The 22,882-nt window shown below is 50.8% G+C and overlaps 1 protein-coding gene across 3 annotated transcripts in view; it reads left to right on the plus strand.

Annotated features, from left to right (window-relative positions):
* The window catches only part of LOC128949996 (uncharacterized), a 40,892-nt gene that overhangs the window by 4,303 nt on the left and 13,707 nt on the right, over window positions 1-22,882 (plus strand). The window contains exons 1-4 of one of the 3 annotated variants that reach the window (XM_054294888.1): window positions 8,169-8,451; window positions 8,686-9,708; window positions 9,957-10,964; window positions 11,155-12,555. The exons of 1 other annotated variant lie outside the window; for it this stretch is intronic. In XM_054294888.1, coding sequence (XP_054150863.1) covers window positions 8,437-8,451; window positions 8,686-9,708; window positions 9,957-10,964; window positions 11,155-11,985 — 2,877 coding nt within the window. In that variant the 5' untranslated portion in view covers window positions 8,169-8,436 and the 3' untranslated portion in view covers window positions 11,986-12,555. Of the gene's footprint in view, window positions 1-8,168; window positions 8,452-8,685; window positions 9,709-9,956; window positions 10,965-11,154; window positions 12,556-22,882 lie in introns of those variants that run through there. One more of the 3 variants, XM_054294889.1, reaches the window with a different exon arrangement.

Here is a 22,882-nt window from a genome sequence, read left to right on the forward strand (position 1 = left end):
ATCCTGATGGGAATTCCCAGGGTAATGTCACTGGGGACACTCAGGGACATTCTGGGGACACTCAGGGACAGGGGTGAAGGAGTCCCCTCAAGAGCTTCCAGCTTTTCACTGTGCCTGCAGCGGAGATGGGTTATAAATAACATTAACTGGCTTCTGCCAATTTCTGTATTGGCTTTTCCGCATTGTTGTGAATCACCAGCAATTTGATTATGGAGGGGCTTGACAGCTGGTCTGCAAGCAAAGCTGAGTTAAGAGAAGAAGTAACAATTGATGGTTACTGAATGTATCCATAGCAAGGGAGACGACAAGGTCGTCAGCATGGAAAACGATTGGAAAAAATAGATGAAAATTTTTGTTAGCCAGACTATGTGCCTAAGTACATGTGTAAACGTGCCTTATTTAATTTCTGTAAAGCTTTTGCCATTTATATTGACGCTAATGTCTTTGCACCAGTTAATATCATAATTAATATTTGTTAAGGGTATATAAACTGGAGAACGTGTAGAATAAAAAACTTTATCTTCTTGGACCCCGATTACATGTGTGTGAGATACACATCCAAACTAATGGTGACATTTGATACTGATATTGATTATAGATGATTACTTGTAGCTGCTGGTTGGTGCAATATAATCTATCAGTTCATGTCTGCGCCGTACAGCCTATTAATTATTAATTAATACCATCTATAAAAATTAGACTGGGCTGATCTGAACTCTGTGTCAGACACATCACTGACCCCATTGACAGACGAGTGCTCAATAAATCCATCCCAATGTTCCTTGAGGGGAGCACAGCCAGGCAGCTGCTTCAAGGCGCTGTCACTGAGATATTTCCCTTTGAAAACCCTGGATGGGAGGGAAACACACCCCATCAGATGGCAAAATTAAAATTATATCAAAGCCTTGTGGCATGTGGGTTAAAACATGGGGTCTCTAAGGCTGTAAATTGGACAAAGCTTCACCAAGTGAGGCAAAATGATGATGAATCACCCACTGATTTCTTAAACAGGTGAAGAGAAACTGCCATCAAATCTACTGATCTAGATCCTGAGTCAGCTGATGGCAAAGCACATCTGGTTTTGTTTTGTGTGGGTCAGGCTTCAAATGATATAAGAAGAAAAGACAAAGGGAGTTCAAGACATGGATAAATGGCTGGAGGTTGCCTGGAAGGTGTTTTGAGACAGGGGCCCAACTGAAAGAGTTAATCCCAGCCTAGCAAGAAGGCATCTCGGGAAAAGTCACCCAAGAAAGCTTCCCCTGTGGAGAAGGCTCAGAGAGCATCCTGTAAGAAATGGGGGCATTGGAAAAAGGACTGTCCAGTGCTGAAAGAAAAAACATCAGTCCCTCTCGTAGCTGCGGTGCCCAGCGGGGAATAATGAGCATTGACTCCATGATTGCAGCAGGCTGATCAATCCCTTTGTTTTACCATCCTGTACTACTAAGAAAAACCCATGGCCCTTGCCTGACAGTCACAACACACACGTGGAACCAATTGGCCAATCAAGCCAAACAACCATCGCCAGTGGCCAGCTGTTCTGGTTTGAAAGTAAAACCAGTGAGAGACTCCAAGTCAGAAGTACCAGTTATTAGGAAAAGGGACAAAAACTCAAACTACATGAAATACAAAAGAAAAATATATATAAGTGTATAATGTACATAACAATGTACATAAAAGATATTTAGATATTGATATATATAAAATATGGAATGAAACGTTACACACAGATCTCACTTAACATTTGGTCTCCTTGTGGTACAAAAGGGGTTTCCCCGTCCTTCTGCATTACCCACCAAGCAGAACCAGGTCCTTGAGCAAAAATCTTGGTGCCCCACATTGGGCGCTAAAATTATGTTCTGGTTTGAAAGCAAAACCAGTGAGACACTCTAAGTCAGAAATACAATTTATTAGGAAAAGGGAAAAAAACCCAAAAGACATCCACTAGTACAAAATAAAACCACTGGCAGAGTCAGAACAGAACCTGACACCCTGCTGGTTAGCATGGTGGTGGCAGTCCAGATGAAATGGTCTTGTTGCAGTGGTGATCCCATAGAAGAGATCTGGTAGCTCTTGTCCTCTGGAAACCAGTGGGTAAGGGCTGCCTGTTCTGTCCCAAAGCCCAGATGATATCCAGGTGGGGATGCTGAGCTCCTCCCCCCTGGGTGGAGCATCTCCCAATGGGCTGATATCGTTCTGAGTCATGATTGGTCCTTGATTGCCCATTCAACAGAAATGGCTGCTGGAGGGAGTTATCTCTGAGTCATGGGGCAAGGCACTGATGGGTCCATTAACAGGAGATGAGGAAAAAACAGTGCCCTGTTGCCCTGGTTTTTAATGATTTTGTAAGCCTTCTGATGTTTACATTCTTGTAAGGAACGTTCTCACTTTATGTAAATGCCTTATTATTTTGCATTCTTTTAAGGAGGAGGAGAAATTTGATGGACTGTTGGTTTGTCCAGTGTCATTGATGAGGTGGCACTTTCACCCTCCAGTCCACTGTCACTTTTGGAAATCTCTAAATGTTGGAGTCAGAAATTAAAAGTGCTCTTTTTTACCTTGGGAGAGGGGCGTGCCCACATTGTGTTATTTCCTGTCCTGTAGCGACATCTGGTGGCCGCTGTGTGAGGAACAGCCACCGGTGAGGTCATATCGTTTGACTCCCCGTCCCTGTTTTGGCGTGGTGACTGTGAGCCCTTTGGCACTTTGCCTGCAGCTCTTGAGATAACGGCAAATCCTGTGGGTTTCATGGAGGCTTCTCTGGTTTTGGACATCTGGAAGGGTCTCATGGAGCGGAAACGGGTTTCCATTTCCTGGAGTGATTTTGAAAGATTATTTCTGTGGGCCAGACAGCAAGAGTTTTTTTCAACACTGCAGAGGCATTCTCTGGGGAGGCGTGGCCTCTTGTGGGAGGCCAAGCGCTTTTTGATGCTTGTAGGATAGATGTGGGATCACTGCTGGTGCAGTGGAAAAAGTTTGACGGGATTTGGCGAAGGTCTGAGTTTTTTAGCTCTCCGAGTTCCCAGGGGGACCCTTCTGTCTCACATGTGAATGAGGGGGTGTAAGCGCCAAAAGGAGGGATGCGGGACTCCAGGTGACTCTTCAAAATGCAATTTATTATATCCAAGGCATTATAGCAGTCCGGGGTCAAGGGTGACAGATCTTGTGTCTACATCAGTCAGCCGCCAGCTGCAGGCAGGCCTGGAGACCCACATCCTCCATTCAGGCTCTCACTAATGGTGCCTCACGTTGGGCGCCACCGTAAGAGCCAAAATGAGGGATGTGGAACTCCAGGCGTCTCCTCAAAATGCAATTTATTACATCCAAGAGTTACAGCAGTGCAGGGTCATGTGTGACCGAGCCTGTGCCTGCAGGTGTGAGCTCCAGCTGCAGGCAGGCCTGGAGACCTGCACCCCTCGTTCAGGCTGTTACTAATCCCTCTTCCTAATGGTGCCCCACGTTGGGTGCCACTGTAAGAGTCAGGTTGAAAGATGCACGACTCCAAGCAGCTCTTCAAAATGCAGTTTATTACATCCAAGGTGTTACAGCAGTCCAGGGTCGTGGGCGACAGAGCCTGTGCCTACAGCTGTCAGCTCCAGCTGCAGGCAGGCCTGGAGACCCACATCCCTCATTCAGGCTCTGTCTAATGGTGCCCCACGTTGGGTGCCACCGTAAGAGCCGAAATGAGGGATGTGGGACTCCAGGGAGCTGTTCAAAATGCAGTTTCTTACATCCAAGGTGTTACAGCAATCCAAGGTCATGGGTGACCGAGCCTGTGCCTACAGCTGTCAGCTCCAGCTGCAGGCAGGCCTGCAGACCCTTTAATTTTGGTTACAATGCATTAGATACTTTTCTTTGCTCAGCATCTCAATACAACAGAACGAATCTGTACCTTAACTTTTACCTATAGCCTATCATAACTACTATAATTTCCATATTCATGTTACTGTTCTCCAATCACTAAAAGTTAGTACATTACCATTTAAGCTGGAAGATGTTTTTCAGTTTTCTTACAGTTGAAAATTCTGAGACCTTTTTTCTGCTTGCAACATCTGCAGGCTTGTTTGGCTGTGTAATCTTTCTGCTCTGTAAAAACATCTTTTTTGAGGTGGGTTTGTCCTTTGCTCTAAGCCATAAAAACCCCTTCTAACGAACACACCCTTTGCCTCCTTGGTTATCCAGTCTGACTGGCTCAGCAATTCTTCTCTTCTGAATCAAAACTTCCTTCCATCTCTGTTCCTTCTTCAGATTCTCCATTCAAAAATCTCTCTGCCCAGCACACACACCTGTGAGACTTTCTTGTCAAACTTTCATCCTTCCCAACACAAGTGAGTTTCCCATCCCACCTTCCCGTGTCTCCCCCATGGTCACACAGACAGAACCACAGGTCAGCCCATGGGGTGCACCCTCTCTGTCGAGCTGGGGGACGTTGGGCTCTGACTGTGGGGCCTGTGACTCGCACGGGTGCTGCACTGATCTTCCTCACCTCCTCCCTCATCTCCCTCATCTCTCCTTTGAGTTCCTTGACCACAGCAGAGACACGAGCCTGCATGGGGCCATTGATCATACTCTCATAATTTCTGTGAAAAGCACCAATCACTTGTTTTTAGAATTTTAAAAGTTTAATAGTAATAAAATGGTTATAAAAATAGTAATACAATTAGTAATAAAAATTTGGAATATTGGGAGGAGGACAATATGAGACAATAAAAATAAAGAGTTATGGCCAGTCCAGGTACCTCTTTCTAGGCAAAATAAGCCCAAAAAAGGGACACCCAGTAACAGAAGATTAATCCTTAAAAGCTTAAAAGCAATAGCCTGTTGCATATTCATTCACCTCATACGTGATGCATAAATTCCATTCAAACACAGGATTTTGTTTGGTGTCAAATTCTTCCTCTGAATCCTGATAACGTCTTCAGGGCTGAGCAAGGCAGGAAGAAGTTTGTTTCTTCTGATAAGGGAGCAATAAATTCTCTTTCTCTGAAAGATTTAGGTGTCCTGTGGCTGCTATCTGGTGTGAGTACCTCATTCCTTTCTTTAAAAAATATCCCAATATACATTGTTTCTATTTAAACATTATGTTTTAATTTAAAACTCTACTTAACACACTACTTTAAAAAATTAATACAGTATAACTTCCTAACATAACACATAGAATTCATTTTGATAATAGCAAAGAGCCAATCATAAAATATGCATTTTTCACAGCTGGTTAAAAACATTGCAATCCCCAGCCAGAAGATGTCAGGAGAGTGCCCTGTGAAAGAAAGATGGGTGTGTTTGGAAAAAGAAAGTGAAACCAACTTGGAGGATGCATGAAAAGAGAAAGAAGTGCAACTGAAAAGACAAAGGGATAGAGAGGGACAGATATATGGAAAGAATCTTTTTATTGATATGGTGGAAAAGATTACAAAATAATTAATTGGACTGATTGTTAGGTGGGGGCGGGGGCAAAAATAACTGAAATTTGTCCATGGGACAGTATCAGTTCAGTTCCCCTTGTCATTTCAAAATTGATTACATCAAGAAAAAACATGGCAATACCCAAAAGAAGGGAAGCATAGTGAAAGATAAAATCAACAATAATCAGGGAAGAGGGTTGATCAAGAAAAGGGAAAATGTATCCTATAGAAGTAGGAGAAACTCCATGTAAAAGATATCTGGCAGCAAATGACACACACACACCAGGTGGATCCCAGAAACTCCCCATTCATATTGGTCAATAGAAAAAACTGAAAGGCGATGGGTATACAGTGAAAAAGAAAAAATGCTCAGGAGATTATATTGACCCATTTGAAGTTTGAATGCTCAGGAGATTATATTGACCCATTCTGGGCAATAGAAACCTTATACAAATATTGGAAACATATAACAAATCAAGATTCTAATTTCTGGGATTGTTTTCCCTTAAAAAGGAAGTGAGTTTTTTGAGAGTTTGGTGGTTAAACTAATAAGTGCTGATATTGGAATATTGGCATTTGGTGTGGCTACAGAGGATATGGACACGCTTCCGAGAGTACAGGGGGTTAAAAGCAGAGAACTCTCAGGGGAAGCTCTTTCAGTTCTGCTCTGTGAGAGAAGTCAGAGCTCTCCTGCTCAGCTGCGGGCTGAGCGGGGCAGGGGAAGCCGTGCGGCCGCGTGAGGGAGGTGAGAGCTTGGGACAGAGAAGGGAAGTGAAGGCTTTGGCAAGAGAGAAGGGGAGAAGAACGCTGAGAAGCAGCGGGCAGCTCTTCCCCTGCCCCGGGAGAGAGACACAGAGCTCGTGCTTGTGTCTGTGTTTGTGCTCCTGTGAAACTGGATATCATGTGCTGGCAGCAAGGCTGGCTGAGAAGGAGAAGGGGCGGGTGGTGCAGTGAGGGTGCAGCGAGAAGGCGCTGGGCAGGGCAGCGTGAGAGTTCTGGACAGGCAGAGCCTGAGATTGGAACTCTTCTCTTAGATGATAGAAACTTTACACAAGCTGATTATTCTGGAGCTGAATGACCACAGAGATAGAGATGAAATAAAAAGAAATAGAGGAGTGTGATCAAACTGTGTGCAAGAGAAAGATATCAGAAGAAGTTGAGAGAAATCTTCGCATAGAGCAGATGATGGCGTGGCCTTTTAGCTGGACTTTTCTGGTATAGCCATGGACAGAACTATTTTTTTTCTGTGACACAGAGAGTGCATTTAGGGGGAGGCAATGGCTCGGAGCCAAGAGTGCAGCGATGTGATGCAAAGGAGTGGCGTGAACAGAGACAATGAGTGAAGAGAGCAGTGGTTGCCTTTGATCTTCAGTGAGGAAGAAGATCTCAGCTCTTGAGACCCCCTCGGCTCCAGGAGGTGAATTTGGGAGGGACCGGTGTCCCAAAAGTGAGAGACTGTTGCTCTTTTGGAACTGGGCAAAGCATCCTTAAAAGGGGAACCCCAGAAGCAGCTCTGGTCCATGTGCAGTGGTGAGAGCACTGGGCATGGAAGGAAGATGTCACCATGGCAAATGTTCTCCGGGCGGTGCCATGTGTGACACAGAAACACAAGAGGTTCCTACTGCATTTGCTGGGGAAGCCTGTGGTACAAGAGGGACTCCTCTCTCCTTGATAAACTGAGAATTGATTATCTGATGGGCAGTGATGAACTAAGAGTTGATTATCTGAGGCATGGTAACTGGACTGAGAATCTAAGGTTTTATCTCATTGTGCTGTGGTGGAAATTGTGGAGAGGAGAAGGAATGTTTTGGAAGGTTTTCATTCTGAGTTCTGTGTGTCTTTCTTTTTACATATAGTTGTTGGTCAATAAGGTTTTTTTTTTCTTTTTTGCTAAATTGGAGCCTGCTTTACTTTATTTCTGGTCACATCTCACAGGAGACAATAGGGAAAATATATTTTCATGGGGGCACTGCCATTACGCCAGTGTCAAACCATGACAAATACTAAATAGCTATAAGAGTTCTATTCTAGATATATATAGATATAGTAGTAAATAGTTATAAAATACTAAATAGTTATAAGAGTTCTATTCTAGATATATTATAGATATAATAATAATTAGTTCTATAATACTAAATAGTTCTAGTTATAAGTTATATTACAGCTATAATACTAAAATAGTTATAATAAGTATATTTTAGTCATATTACAGCTATAGTACTAAAATAGTTATTATAGTTCTACTTATAATACTAAATAGAGTTAGTTATGGTTCTATTGCAGTTATAATACTAAATGGTTACACTTATATTAGTTACATTATAGTTATATTATAGCTATAATACTAAATATAGTTTTAATAGTTATATTACTGTTATAATACTAAATAGTTCTAGTTATAATAGTTATATTCTAGTTATATTGCAGCTATAATACTAAATAGTCATAATAGTTATTGTTCTGGTTTGAAAACAAAACCAGTGAGAGACTCCAAGTCAGAAATACAATTAATTAGGAAAAAGGAAAAAAACCAAAATACATGCAATAGTCCAAAACGAAATCACTGACAGACTCCGAATTCCGCCTTTCCGCCGGAAGCGGCCGCCGACGCCGCTGGGCGGAAACTTCCGCCAGTACCTCTGCCAAGCGCGGCTTCTGATTGGTCCGCGCTGCATGACGGGGCAGCTGTGCCGCCATCTTTGTTAAGGCAGTCCCGCCGGCCCCTCAGAGCGCTCCGCGTTCCATCATAAATCAAGCCGGGAACGGCGGAATCCTTCTGGAAATGCCGGGATGGAGCCTAAATCGCCTGGGACTGAATCAAAATCCCCTTTGGCGATTGAGCCAAAGCGCCCAAATCCTGGAGCTTGCCATGGACTGGGGCGGTCGTGGAAAGGGCGGGCGGTGACGTCACCTCCCCCCGCCCCCTTTCCGGCGCCTCCCGATCCCGCTCGGGGCCTTTCCGGCGCGCCGTTCCCGGGGCTCCTTCGCCACCGGAGCGTCCCCAAGGTGTCCCCAGGGTGTCCCCGGTGACCCCATGGAGCCCCCAGAGGTGCGACGGGAGGGGGCAGAGGGGACACAGGGGGGACAGAGGGGACAGTGGGGGATGGGGGGGACACGGAGGGGACAATGGGGAGTGGCAGAGGGGACGAGGGGCTGACAAAGGGACAGACGGGCAGCAGAGCGCTCCAGGAAGGGGCAAAAAGGACCCCTCGGGGGCAGAGGGATGCCGCAGGAGGCCGTAAGTGCCACCATGTCCTTGACACCTCCTCTGTCCCCTCCCCAGCTGTCCCCGGCCCTGCTGCAGCCACAGGTCACCGTGGTGGCCATCCTGGGAGAGCTACTGGACACCCTGAGCAGGCGGGATGAGATAATGCTGCTACCCATGTCCCCATGGTCCCTGTACTGGGACGTGGAGTTCTTCACCAGGGAGCTCCAGGTCACCCTGCACCGCTTTGATAACCCCTGGTGGCCCCAAGATGTCACCTGCGATGATGATAGCCCTTCCAATGCCCTGAGGCAGGACTCGGCCACCCACAAGAGAAACCCATTGGTCTCCTTTTTCCATAACCTATTTGAGGTTGGTAAGTGCCTGTGGTCGGTGCCTGCACTTGTGAACGGCTGGGCCGAGCTGGCCAGGAAGGCCACCGAGCTCCGCAAGACCTGCAGGGTGATGGCCACCAAGGCGGCTGACAGGGCGGTCACCGCCACTGCCTGGGCCAGGGAGCTGCAGAACGAGGCTGCCCGTTATGGGACAGCTCAGGAACACATGGGGGAGCTGGGTCAGGCCCTGGGTGGGGAGGAGGGGGCCGAGGTGGTGGCTGGGCATGGAGACCAGGTGAGGAGAGAGGCCAGGGAGGCTGCCAGTGAGGCAGCATGGGCCACCATGGTGAGACAGCAGGTGGAGGCGGCCCTGGGGCTGCTGGAGCGCTTGGTGGCCGCATGTGACGAAGCCACCGCGTTCCCCCGGGAGCTGCAGCGCCTGCTCTGGGTCACCCTGAATGGCCCGAAGGGGACAAGTGAGGCATCCCCTGATGTTCACGAGGACTTGGAGGCCAAGGTGGACATGGCTGTGCAGCTGTGGGAGGCCAACACCCGCCTGGCCAAGGATCATCTGCTAGGGGCAGTTGAAGACATCATAAAGTTCTATTTCATTCCTGGTCACTTTGGCTCCCGTGCCTGTGAGGTGGCCGAGCGGTGTCAAAGAGCCATGGAGGACATCCCAAGGCTCGTTCAACCCCCCTCGTTCAACGTGGAGCGTCCCCAGAGCTTCCCCATGGTGTCCCCAGTGAGCATGGAGCCCCAAGAGGTGCGATGGGGGGGACGGGGGTGGGGGAGAGAAGAAGATAGAGAGGATGCTGTGGGGGGGAGGGGCCACGGGGTGACTGGGGGGACACGGAGGGGGAGGGGACACAGGGACTGACAAGGGGTGGCAGCAGGGACAAGAGGCTGACAAAGTGATGGAGGGGACAAAGGGGACCCCTCAGGGGCAGGGGGCCATCACATGAGTCCACAAGTGCCACCAGGTCCCTGACACCTCCTCTGTCCCCTCCCCAGCTGTCTCCAGCCCTGCTGAAGCTGCCGGTTACTGTGGTGGCCACCCTGGGCGAGCTGCTGGACATCCTGCCCGGTTCAGAAGACATGCACCTGCTTGGGTCCCCAGGGTGCCTGTATTTGGACCTGGAGGATTTCACCAAGGAGCTCCAGTACACCCTGTACCGCATTGATGACAGCTGGAGGTGCCATGATGTCATCTCCGGTTATGATGACCATCTCACCTCCCTGAGCCAGACCCTGGCTGCCTACAAGAGCACCCCAGGGACCACCCGGAACCGTTTGGCAATGGCGGCCAGCAAGTGGCAGGGGTCGGTGTCTGTGCTTCTGGACAGGTGGGCCGAGCTGGCCAGGAAAGCCACCAAGCTCCGCAACACCTGCAGGGTGATGGCCACCAAGGCGGCTGACAGGGCGGCCACCGGCACTGCCCAGGCCAGGGAGCTGCAGGACAAGGCTGCCCGTGATGGGACAGCTCAGGAAAACATGGTGGAGCTGGGTCAGGCCCTGGGTGGGGAGGAGGGGGCCGAGGTGGTGGCCGGGCATGAAGCCCAGGTGAGGAGAGAGGCCAGGGTGGCTGCCCGTGAGGCAAGAAGAGCCACCATGGAGAGACAGCAGCTGGAGGTGGCCCTGGGGCTGCTGGAGCACTTGGTGGCCGCGTGTGACGAAGCCACCGCGTTCCCCCGGGAGCTGCGGCGCCTGCTCAGGGACATTGAGGCTGCCCTGGAGGGGATAAATGAGGCATCCCCCAATGTTCTCAAGGGCTTGGTGGCCAAGGTGGCCCAGGCCGAGCGGCTGTGGGAGGCCAACGCCCGCCTGGCCAAGGATCACCTGGTGGGGGCAGTTGACAACATCATCAAGTTCTATTTCACTGGTGGTCTCCCCAGCCTCAGTGTCTGTGAGGTGGCCGAGCGGTGCCAAAGAGCCATCGAGGACATCCCAAGGCTCCTTCGACCCCCAGAGCGTCCCCAGAGTGTCCCAAATGTGTCTCCAGTGAGCATGGAGCCCCAAGAGGTGCGACAGGGGGGAGTGGGGCACAGAGGGGACAATGAGGGGGACATGGGGGCTGGCGGGAAGTGGCAGTGGGGACAAGAGGCTGACAAAGGGACGGAGGGGCAAAGGGGACCCCTTGAGGGGACCGAGGCCACCACAAGAGGCCACAAATGCCACCAGGTCCCTGACACCTCCCCTGTCCCCTCTGCAGGTGTCTCCTCCACAGCTGCAGGTGCTCGTGGCCGTGGTGGACACCCTGGGCAAGCTGGTGGCCACCCTGGCTGGGCCACACAGGGACAAGTCCTCAGACTCCCTGCATGAGGACCTGAAGAACTTCACCCGGGGCCTTCGTGCAATCCTGAACCACGGTGGTGTCACCTCCCTGGGCCAGCCTGGTGTCCCCTCCCTGAGACGGGCCCTGGCCACCCGCGGGGCCACCTCTGGGACCACCCGGGCCAATGGGAGAGCCGCGGCCAAGGCGTGGCGGGAGTTGGTGGCCAGGCTCGTGGACAGCTGGGACTGGCTGGCCAGGGAGGCCACCAAGCTCCGTGAGAAGGTGGTCACGGAGCAGCGGCTGCTGATGGCCCTGGACAAGGAGATGGCCTGGGAAATGGCCACATATGATGCCCAGGTGGTGACAGCCACCAATGAGGCCATGGGAGAGGCTGTGGTGGCCACCAGGAGGGGACATTGGGCATTGGTGGCCCTGGGGCTGCTCCGGCACTTGGTGGCCATGTGTGACAGGGCCACCTTGTTCTACTGGAACATGGAGTGGCGGCTCAGGGACATCAAGGCCACCCTGAAGGGGACAAACGAGGCGTCCCCTGATGTTCTTAGGGCCTTGATGGCCAAAGTGTCCAAGTTTGAGTGGCTGTGGGAGGCCAGCACCCACCTGGCCAAGGATCACCTGCTGGGGGCACTTGGGGACATTGACAACATCCTCTTGAGTCCCGGTGGTGGCCCTGGCAGCAGTGTGGTGACTGAGCGGTGCCAAAAAGCCATCGAGGACATCCCGAGGCTGCTGCAGGAAAGTTTCACGTAGGGGCAGTGACATCATCCGGGACATCACTGCTGTCACCTGTGCCCTCCCGGTTCAGTGTTTGAGATAAATCTGGGGAATTTTCAATAATACTGTCCCAAATCCTGCTGGGAATGACATCACTGGGGACACTCTGGGACAGTCAGGAACGCTCAGGGGCACTCAGGGATACTCAGGGAACACTCAGGGAAACTCTGGGGACACTCAGAGATCCTCAGAGACACTCTGAGGACACTCAGGGACACTCGGGGACACTCAGGGACACTCAGGGACACAGGACAGGGTGAATGAGTCCCCTCAAGAGCTTCCAGGTTTGCACTGTGCCTGCAACAGAGCCGGGTCATAAATGACAATTTAATAATTGCCTTTTGCACATTGTATTGATCATCAGCAATTTGATATTATATTTGATACTGTTATTGATTATCAGTGATATCTTGTAGCTGCTGGTTGGAGCAATAAAATCGATCAGTTCATGTGTACACCATACAGCCTATTAATTAATTAATTAATAATTAATATCGTCTCTATAAATCAGCCTGGTCTGATCTGAACTCTGAGTCACACACATCACTGACCCCATCGAGAGACGAGTGCTCAATAAATCCATCCCAACGCTCCTTGACGGGAGCACAGCCAGGGAGCTGCTCCAAGGCGCCGTCACTGAGATATTTCCCCTTGGAAACCCTGGGTGGGATGGAAACACACCCGAGCAGATGGCAAAATTAAAATGATATCAAAGCCTCGTGGAATGTGGGTTAAAACATGGGGTCTCTGTTGGAGAGTTTTTCAAGAATGGCTTAAAGAAAAAGGCCATGAGACATACAATTGAGAGAAAAGTAGAAGAGAAAAGTAAAAGCAGTTTCTAACAGTTCTCAGCCTTCTGATTTGTAGAAACAATTAGACTCTCTCAGGCATCACTTTATAAACAATAGAGTTCTCAGACTGTCTTCCCATAACAAGCAGAACACCGTCTCTGGGAAGGCCTGCCATCCTGAGAACAGATGTAGAAGTTTTGGGAACACTGGTTTCTGTTTTAGTTTCTGGTTTCTGTTTTGGTTTCTGTTTTTAATAAACAATTGTAGGTATTCTAAAACAAGAGGAGTGGTTAGAAGTTTCTCTGTTAGCCTATCATGAAATTGGATTACAGAATATTCATGAAGTTCGTTAGTACTGTTCTTTAAGGTGATTGATTGATCAATAAAATTGGAGTTCGATGCATTATAGGATGGTCGTCTCCCCATCATCTCCAACAGGTCTCTAAGGCTGTAAATTGGTCAAAGCTTCACCAAGTGAGGCAAAATGATGATGAATCATCCACTGATGTTTTAAACAGGTGAAGAGAAACTGCCATCAAATATACTGATCTGGATCCTGAGTCAGTTGATGGTAAAGCACATCTGGTTTTGTTTTTTGTGGGTCACAATTCAAATGATATAAGAAGAAAAGACAAAGGGAATTCAAGACATGGATAAACTGCTGGGGTTGCCTGGAAGGTGTTTTGAGACAGGGGCCCAACTGAAAGAGTTAATCCCAACCTAGCAAGAAGGCATCTCGGGAAAAGTCACCCAAGAAAGCTTCCCCTGTGGAGAAGGCTCAGAGTGCATCCTGTAAGAAATGGGGGCATTGGAAAAAGGACTGTCCAGTGCTGAAAGAAAAATCATCAGTCCCTCTCGTAGCAGCGGTCCCAGCGGGGAATAATGAGCATTGACTCCATGATTGCAGCAGGCTGATCAATCCCTTTGTTATACCATCCTCTACTACTAAGAAAAACCCATGGCCCTTGCCTGACAGTCACAACACACAAGTGGATCCAATTGGTCAATCAAGCCAAACAACCATCGCCAGTGGCCAGCTGTTCTGGTTTGAAAGTAAAACCAGTGAGAGACTCCAAGTCAGAAATAGCATTTATTAGGAAAAGGGACAAAAACCCACACTACATGAAATAGAAAAGAAAAATATATACAAATGTATAATGTACATACTAAAGTATATAAAAATATATAGATGTATAGATATATAGATATAGATAAAATATCGAATGAAACCTTACAACAGATCTCACTTAAAATGGGTCTCCTTGTGGTACACAAGGGGTTTCCCCATCCTTCTACATTGCCCACCCAAAGTAAGCAGGTCCTTGAGCAAAAATCTTGCTGCCCCACTTTGGGTGACAAAATTATGTTCGAGTTGGAAAACAAAACCTGTGAGAGACTCCAAGTCAGAAATGCAATTTATTAGGAAAAGGGAAAAAACCCCAAAACACATCCAACAGTGCAAAATAAAATCACTGACAGAGTCAGAACAAAACCTGACACCATGCTAGGTAGGGTGGTGGCAGCAGTCCAGATGAAATGGTCTCGTTGATGTGGTGATCCCATAGAAGAGATCTGGTAACTCTTGTCCTCTGGAAACCAGTGGGTAAGGGCTGCCTGTTCTGTCCCAAAGCCCGGATTATATCCAGGTGGGGATGCTGAGCTCCTCCCCCCTGGGCAGAGCATCTCCCGATGGGCTGATATCGTTCTGAGTCATGATTGGTCCTTGATTGCCCATCCAACAGAAATGGCTGCTGGAGGGAGTTATCTCTGAGTCATGGGCCAAGGCATTGATGGGCCCATTAATAGGAGATAAGGAAAAAACAATGCCCTGTTGCCCTGATTTTTTATGGTTTTTTAAGCCTTCTGATGTTTACATTCTTGTAAGGAACTTTCTCGCACGCTTTATATAAATAACCGATTGTTTTGCATTCATTTATGAAGGAGGAGAAATTTGATAGACTGCTGGTTTGTCCAGTGTCATTGGAGAGGTGGCACTTTCACCCTCCAATCCACTGTCACTTGGAAGTCTATAAATGTTGGAGTCAGAAATTAAAAGTGCTCTTTTTTACCTTGGGAGAGGGGCGTGTCCATGTCATGTTATTTCCTGTCCTGTAGCGACATCTGGTGGCTGCCGTGTGTGGAACAGCCACGGGTGAGTGCATATTGTTTTACTCCCCCTCCCTGTTTTGGTGTAGTGACTGTGAGCCCTTTGGCACTTTGCCTGCAGCTCTTGAGATAACGGCAAATCCTGTGGGTTTCATGGAGGATTCTCTGGATTTGGACCTCTGGAAGGGTCTCATGGAGCGGAAATGAATTTCCTCTTCCTGGAGTGATTTTGAAAGATTATTTCTGTGTTCCAGAGAGCAAGGGTTTTTTTCCAGCGCTGCAGAGGCATTCTCTAGGGAGCTGTGGCTTCTTGTGGGAGGCCAAGCGCTTTTTAATGATGGCACGATAGACGTGGGATCACTGCTCGTGCAGTGGAAAAAGCTTGACGCAATATGGCAGAGGTCTGTGTTTTGTAGCTCTCAGAGTTCCCAGGGGATCCATTCTGTCTCAGATGTGGATGAGGGGTTGTAAGCGCCTAAATGAGGGATGTGGGTCTCCAGGCAGCTCTTCAAAATGCAGTTTATTGCATCCAAGAGGTTACAGCAGTCCAGGGTAGTGGGTGACTGAGTCTGTGCCTACAGCTGCCAGCTCCAGCTGCAGGCAGGCCTGGAGACCCGCATCCCTCATTCAGGCTCTCACTAATGGCGCCCCACTTTGGGCGCCACCTTAAGAGCTGAAGTGAGGGATGTGGGACTCTAGTGGTCTCCTCAAAATGTAGTTTAGTACATCCGATGTGTTACAGCAGTCCAGGGTCATGGGTGACAGAGCCTGTGCCTGCAGGTGTGTGCTCCATCTGCAGGCAAGGCTGGAGACACACATCCCTTGTTCAGGCTCTTACTAACAGTGCCACACGTTGGGCGTCACCGTAAGAGTCAGATTGAAAGATGCAGGACTCCAGACAGGCCTTCAAAATGCAATTTATTGCATCCAAGGTGTTACAGCAGTCCAAGGTTGTGGGTGACAGAGCCTGTGCCTACAGCTGTCAGCTCCAGCTGCAGGCAGGCCTGGAGACCCGTATCCCTCATTCGTGCTCGTACTAATGGTGCCCCACGTTGGGCGCCACCGTAAGAGCCTAAATGAGGGATGTGGGACTTCAGGCAGCTCTTCAAAATCCAGTTTCTTACTTCCAAGATGTTACAGCAGTCCAGGGTCGTGGGTGACAGAGCCTGTGCCTACAGCTGTCATCTCCAGCTCCAGGCAGCCTGGATACCCTTAAATTTTGGTTACAATGCATTAGATACTTTTCTTTCCTGAGCATCTTAATACAGTAGAACCAATCTATATCTTAACTTTTACCTATAGCCTATCATAACTACTCTAATTACCATATTCATGTCACTATTCTCCAATCACTAAAAGTTAGTACATTACAGTTTAAGCTGGAAGATGTTTTTCAGTTTTCTTGCAGTGGAAAATTCTGAGACCTTTTTTCTGCTTGCACCATCGGCAGGCTTGTTTGCCTGTGCTGTCTTTCTGCTCTGTAAAAACATCTTCTTGTTTGGGGTGGGTTTATCCTTTGCTCTAAGCCATAAAAACCCCTTCTAACTAACACGCCCTTTGCCTCCTTGGTTATCCAGTGAGACTGGCTCAGCAATTCTTCTCTTCTATATCAAAACTTGTTTCCATCTCTATTCCTTCTTCAGATTCTCCATTCAAAAACCTTTCTGCCCAGCACACACACCTGTGAGACTTTCTTGTCAAACTTTCATCCTTCCCAACAGAAGTGGGTTTCCCATCCCACCTTCCCGTGTCTCCCCCAAGGTCACACAGACAGAACCACAGGTCAGCCCTTGGGGTGCACCCTCTCTGTCGAGCTGGGGGACGTTGGGCTCTGACTGTGGGGCCTGTGACTCCAACGGGTGCTGCACTGATCTTCCTCACCTCCTCCCTCATCTCCCTCATCTCCTCTTTGAGTTCCTTGACCATGGCAGCGACACGAGCCTGCATGGGGCCATTGATCATACTCTCATAATTTCTGTGAAATGTACCAATCACTTGTTTTTAGAATTTTAAAAGTTTAATAGTAATAAAATGGTTATAAAAATAGTAATACAATTAGTAATAAAAATTTGGAATATTGGGACGAGGACAATATGAGACAATAAAAATAGAGTTATGAAGAGTCTAGGTACCTCTTTCTGGGCAGAATAAGCCCAAAAAAGGACACCCAGTAACAAAAGATTAATCCTGAAAATCTTAAAACCAATAGCCTGTTGCATAATCACACACCTCATATGTGATGCATAAATTCCATTCAAACAAAGGATTCTGTCTGGTCAGTGTCAACTTCTTCCTCTGAATCCCGACTTCAGGGCGGAGCGAGGCAGGAAGAACTTTGTTTCTTCTGATAAGGAGCAATAAATTCTTTTTCTCTGAAAGATTTCAGCGTCCTGAGGCTGTTATCTCAGTGGGAGTGCCTTATTCATTCCTTTTGAAAAAAGTATCTTACAAAGCATAGTTTCTATTTAAACATTATGTTGTAACCTAAAACTATATTTAGCACACTATTTAAGAAAATTAATACAGCATCACATTCTAACATAACACACATAATATTCATTTTAATATTTGCAAAAAGCCAACCATAAAATACGCATTTTTCACAATTTCTAAGCTTGTTGTTGACAGAGCACACTGTCTCTCGGTTGGTGTCAGCATCAGCCATTGCAATGAAGATGGTGCGTTGAGATGGCCCCAGATTTGCCAGACTCCACAACATTTGCCCTGTCCACTTGACCTTGTTGAGGTCATTTCCATGCTGTCCATCCCTCCCAAAGAGTACCTCCAATACTGCCACTTCTCTCAGCTGTTGGATCACTTCCTGAAGGGTTTGATATCATTTTAATTTTGCCATCTGCTCGGGTGTATTTGCCTCCCACCCAGGGTTTCCAAGGGGAAATATCTCAGTGACAGCGCCTTGAAGCAGCTCCCTGGCTGTGCTCCCCTCAAGGAACGTTGGGATGGATTTATTGAGCACTCGTCTGTCAATGGGGTCAGTGATGTATCTGACACAAAGTTCAGATCACCCCGGTCTGCTTTATATAGAGAATATTAATTAATTAATTAATTAACTACATGCACACATGAACTGATAGATTATACTGAACCAACCTGCAGCTGCAAGGAATCATCGATTATCAATATCAGTATCAAATACCGTATCAAACTGCTGGTGATCAATAATAATGTGTGAAAGGCAATACAAAAGTGCAGATGCCAATATAGGATTGCAAAAACCAATGCAGAATTGCAGAAGCCAATTATTAAGTTGTCATTTATATCCCAACTCTGCTGCAGGCACAGCAGAAAGCTGGAAGCTCTTGAGGGGACTCCTTCAGCCCTCTCCCCTGTCCCTGAGTGTCCCCCGAGTGTCCCTGAGTGTCCCCAGAGATGTCACCCCAGGAATTCCCATCAGGATTTGGGGCAATTTCAATGAAAATTCCCAGAAAATTCCCCGAATTTATCTCAGATACAGCACGGGGAGGGGACAGGTGACAGCAACGATGTCCCCAATGATGTCACTGCCGCGATGATGTTGTGGCAGTGACGTCACTGTCCTGAAGCAGCCTCGGGATGTCCTCGATGGCTTTTTGGCACCGCTCGGCCACCGCACGGCTGCCAGGGCCATCGGGGCCACCACGGCCACCATAGGGATTCAAGAAGAGGTTGTGGATGTCCCCAAGTGTCCCCAGCAGGTGATGCTTGAACAGGCGGGCGCTGGCCTCCCACAGCTGCTCAAACTTGGCCACCACAGCCACCAAGGCCTCGGGGACATCGGGGGATGCGTCATTTGTCCCCTCCAGGGCAGCCTTGATGTCCCCTAGCCAGTCCTGCAGTTCCGAAAGGAACAACCTGACTCTGTCACACGCATCCACCAAGCGCTGCAGTGACTCCAGGGCCATTTCTGCCCAATGTCTCCTCCTGATGGCTACCCTTGCTGGCCTGGTGGCCACCACAGCTTCTCCCATGGCCTTGTTGGTGGCCACTGCCATCTGGGCATCGCGTGTGGCCCCCACTGAGGCCTCCTCATCCCTGTCCAGAGCCACCATCAGCTGCTGGGCTGTGGCTGCCAGGTTGTCCTCAGCTGTCCCCCTGCGGGTGGCCTTGTCCTGCTGGTCCCTGGCCCAGGCGAGGGCCATGTCCTTGCAGGCATCACGGAGCTTGGTGACCTCCTCGACCAGCTGTTTCCATCTCTCCTCACACGCAGACACCAACTCCCGCCAGGCGCTGCCCGCGGCTCTCGCATCGGCCCAGGTGGCCCCAGGGGTGGCCCCGAGGGTGGCCAGGGCCTGGCCCAGGGAGGGGACACCAGGGTCACCCAGGGAGGTGTCACGGGGGTGTTCCAGACCCTTACGGAGGCTCCAGGTGAAGATCCTCAGGGCCGCATGCAGGGATTTTGGGGGCACACAGCGCCGCACGCCCCGGTGTGGCCCAGTCACAGTGGCCGCCACCTCACCCAGGGTGGCCACCACTTACACCAGAGCCTCCAGCAGCTGGGGAGGGGACACCTGGGGAGGGGACAGGGGAGGTGACAGTGAGCTGGTGGCTCTTGTGGCCTCCTGTGTTGGCCCCTGTCCCCTCCCTGCAGGGCCCTACTGTCCCCTGTTCCAGTGCCATGCCCTCCTCCCCTCAGCCACCCCTTGCCACCCTCCCCACTGTCCCCTCAGCCACCCACTACCGGCACACTTGTAGCCCCTGCCATCCCCTGCTGTCCCTTCTGCCACAGCCTCCCAGCCCCTGTGTCCGCCCTCCCCCGTCATCCCCATCTCTCACTGCCCCACTGTCCCTCTTTCCCCTACACCCCTCTGTCTCCTCCTTATTACAGCGTCCTGAGTGGGTCGCTGCTGGTGAGAGAGAGACGGTGAATCTTGTTTCTAGATCAGAAGGCTGGATTTATTGATATATGAGATATAATACATTATAACTATACTAATAAGAATAAACAGAGAAGTTGCAGAGCTGCTAAGCTAGGAATAGAAAGAAAGAATACAATCTATAACAAAGTTGTGTCCAAGGACTCAGTCCCTAGCTTGCACCCGTGATTGGCCTCCAATTATAAACATGGGAACATGAGCCAATCAAGGTGCCCCTGTTGCATTCCACAGCATCTGATAATAATTGTTTACGTTCTCTTCTGAGGCCTCTGCCTTCCAGAAGACGCAGAAATCTGAAAGAAAGGATTTCTGTGAAAAATGTCTGCGACACCTCCTCTCTTCCTGCTACTCTCTCTGGTCCCCTTTGTGACCTCCTCTCCCCTCCTGCCACACCTGCAGTGTCCCCTCCGTCCTCATCTCTCTCCCCTACCACCCCCACTCCCCCGCCCCACCAGCACACCTCTTCGAGCTCCATGTTCGGTGGGGACACCCTGGGGACGCTCTGGGAACGCTGTGGAGGTTGAATGAGCCTTGGGATGTCCTCGGTGGCTCTTTGGCACCGCTCGGCCACCCCACAGGCACTGGGGCTGGTGGGAGCACCAGTAAACAAGAACTTGATGGCATCTGGAACTGCCCCCAGCAGGTGATCCTTGGCCAGGCGGGCGTTGGCCTCCCACAGCTGCTCAGCCTCAGCCACCTTGGCCACCAAGGCCTTGGGAACATCGGGCGATGCCAAATTTGTCTGCTTCATGGCGGCCTTGATGTCCCTGAGCAGGCGCTTCAGCTCCCAGGGGAACACGGTGGCTTTGTCACACGCGGCCACCAAGCGCTGCAGCAGCCCCAGGGCCGCCTCCACCTGCTGTCTCACCATGGCGGCCCTTGTTGCCTCTCTGGCAGCCACCCTGGCCTGTTCCCTCACCTGGGCTTCATGCCCAGACACCACTTTCCCCCTCTCCTCCCTGCCCAGGGCCTGACCCAGCTCCCCCATGTTTTCCTGAGCTGTCCCATCACGGGCAGCCTCGTCCTGCAGCTCCCTGGCCCGGGCAGTGGCAGTGGCCACCCTGTTGGCCGCCTTGGTGGCCAAATCCCTGCAGGTGTTGTGGATCTGGGTGGCTGCCCTGGCCAGCTTGGCCCAGCTGTCCACAAGCACATTCACCGACCTGTGCAACTTGCTGACTGTCATTGTCACATCGTCCCAGGTGGTCCATGTGGTGCTGTCATAGGCAGCCAGGGCCTGGCTCAGGGAGGTGAGAGGGTCACCATCATTGTGGGTGACATTGCGGCACCACCAGGTGCCCTCAGTGCAGTACAGGGTGACCCAGAGGTTCTCAGTGAAGTCCACCAGGTCCCAGTACAGTCTCACTGTGGACACGGGCAGCAGCATCTCCTCGTCCCGCCTGGGCAGGGTGCCCAGCAGCTCACCCAGGGTGGCCACTACGGTGACCTGTGGCTGCAGCAGGGCTGGGAAGAGCTGGGGAGGGGACAGGGGAGGTGTCAGGGACCTGGTGGCACTTACAGCTTCCTGGGATGGCCCTCTTCCCCCAAGGGGCCCGCTTTTGTCCCCTCCGTCCCTTTGTCCGCCTCTTGTTCTCTCTGTCACCCCCTGCCCCTCCCCTCGGAGCGCCTCCTGCCCCTCTCCTGTCCCCTCTGTCACCCCCCAACACCCAACATGTCTGCCCCACCCCCCACTTCCCCCTTCCCCCCCTGTTCTCTCCACTTCTCTGTCACCTCCACCTCTCCACCTTCCTGCCACTCCGTCCTGTCCCTCCCATCCCGCACTGCCCCTTTCACCACTGCCCATTGCCCCCTGCCCCCCAAAGTGTTCCCTCTTTCTCCCTTTCAACCCCCCCCCCCCCCCCCCCCCCCAACCCGCATCGCACCTTTTGGAGCTCCATGCTCACTGGGGGCACCTTGGGGACACTCTGGGGACACTCTGGGGGTCGAAGGAGCCTTGGGATGTCCTCGATGGCTCTTTGGCACCGCTCAGCCAGCCCACAGCCAATGTGGCTGGCGGGATCACCATCGATATAGAACTTGATGATGTCATCAACTGTTCCCTGCAGGTGATCCTTGGCCAGGCGGGTGTTGGCCTCCCACAGCCGCTCGGCCTTGGCCACTTTGGCCACCAAGGCCTCAGGAACATCGGGCGATGCCAAATTTGTCTGCTTCATGGCGGCCTCGATGTCCCTGAGCAGGCAGTGCAGCTCCCAGGGGAACGCGGTGGCTTCGTCACACGCGGCCACCAAGCGCTCCAGCAGCCCCAGGGCCGCCTCCAGCTGCTCTCTCTCCATGGTGGCCCTTGTTACCTGGGTGACAGGAACACTGGCCACTACCCCCACCCAGGCCCTCTCCTCCCTGCCCAGGGCCTGACCCAGCTCCACCATGTTTTCCTGAGCTGCCCCATAACGGGCAGGAGCACTGGCCACTCTCGCCTCCCAGACCCTCACCTCCCTGCCCAGGGCCTGACCCAGCTCCACCATGTTTTCCTGAGCTGCACCATCACGAACAGCCTCGTCATGCAGCTCCCTGGCCCGGGCGGTGGCGGTGGTCACCCTGTCGGTCACCTCATTTACCAACCTCCTGCAGGCGTCACGAAGCTTGGTGGCCTTCCTGTCCAGCTGAACCCAGTTGTCCATTAGCACATCCACCAACCTGTGCCACTTGCTGGCTGCCATTGTCACATTACCCCAGGCGGTCCCTGGGATGCCCTTGTAGGCAGCCAGGGTCTGGCTCAGGGAGGTGACAGGGCTGTCATCATAGTTGGTGACATTGCAGTGCCACCAGGCATCATCAATGCCATACAGGCTGTCCCGGAGCTCCTCGGTGAAGTCCATCAGGTCCCAGTACAGTCGCCTTTGGGACAAAGGCAGCATCTTTGCGTGCCGCCTGGGCAGGGTGTCCAGCAGCTCACCCAGGATGGCCATCATGGTGACCTGTGGCTGCAACAGGGCTGGGGACAGCTGGGGAGGGGACAGGGGAGGTGTCAGGGACCTGGTGGCATTTGCGGCTTACTGGGGTGGCCTCCTCCCCCTGAGTGGTCCCCTTTGTCCCTTCCATCACTTTGACAGCCTCTTGTTCCCTCTGCCACACCGTGCCACTCCC

The sequence above is a fragment of the Melozone crissalis genome, unplaced genomic scaffold (assembly GCF_028551555.1).
Source record: "Melozone crissalis strain CALT ecotype California unplaced genomic scaffold, PUWL_Pcris_2 ptg000365l_1, whole genome shotgun sequence".
In the NCBI taxonomy this organism is placed as follows: Eukaryota; Metazoa; Chordata; class Aves; order Passeriformes; family Passerellidae; genus Melozone; species Melozone crissalis.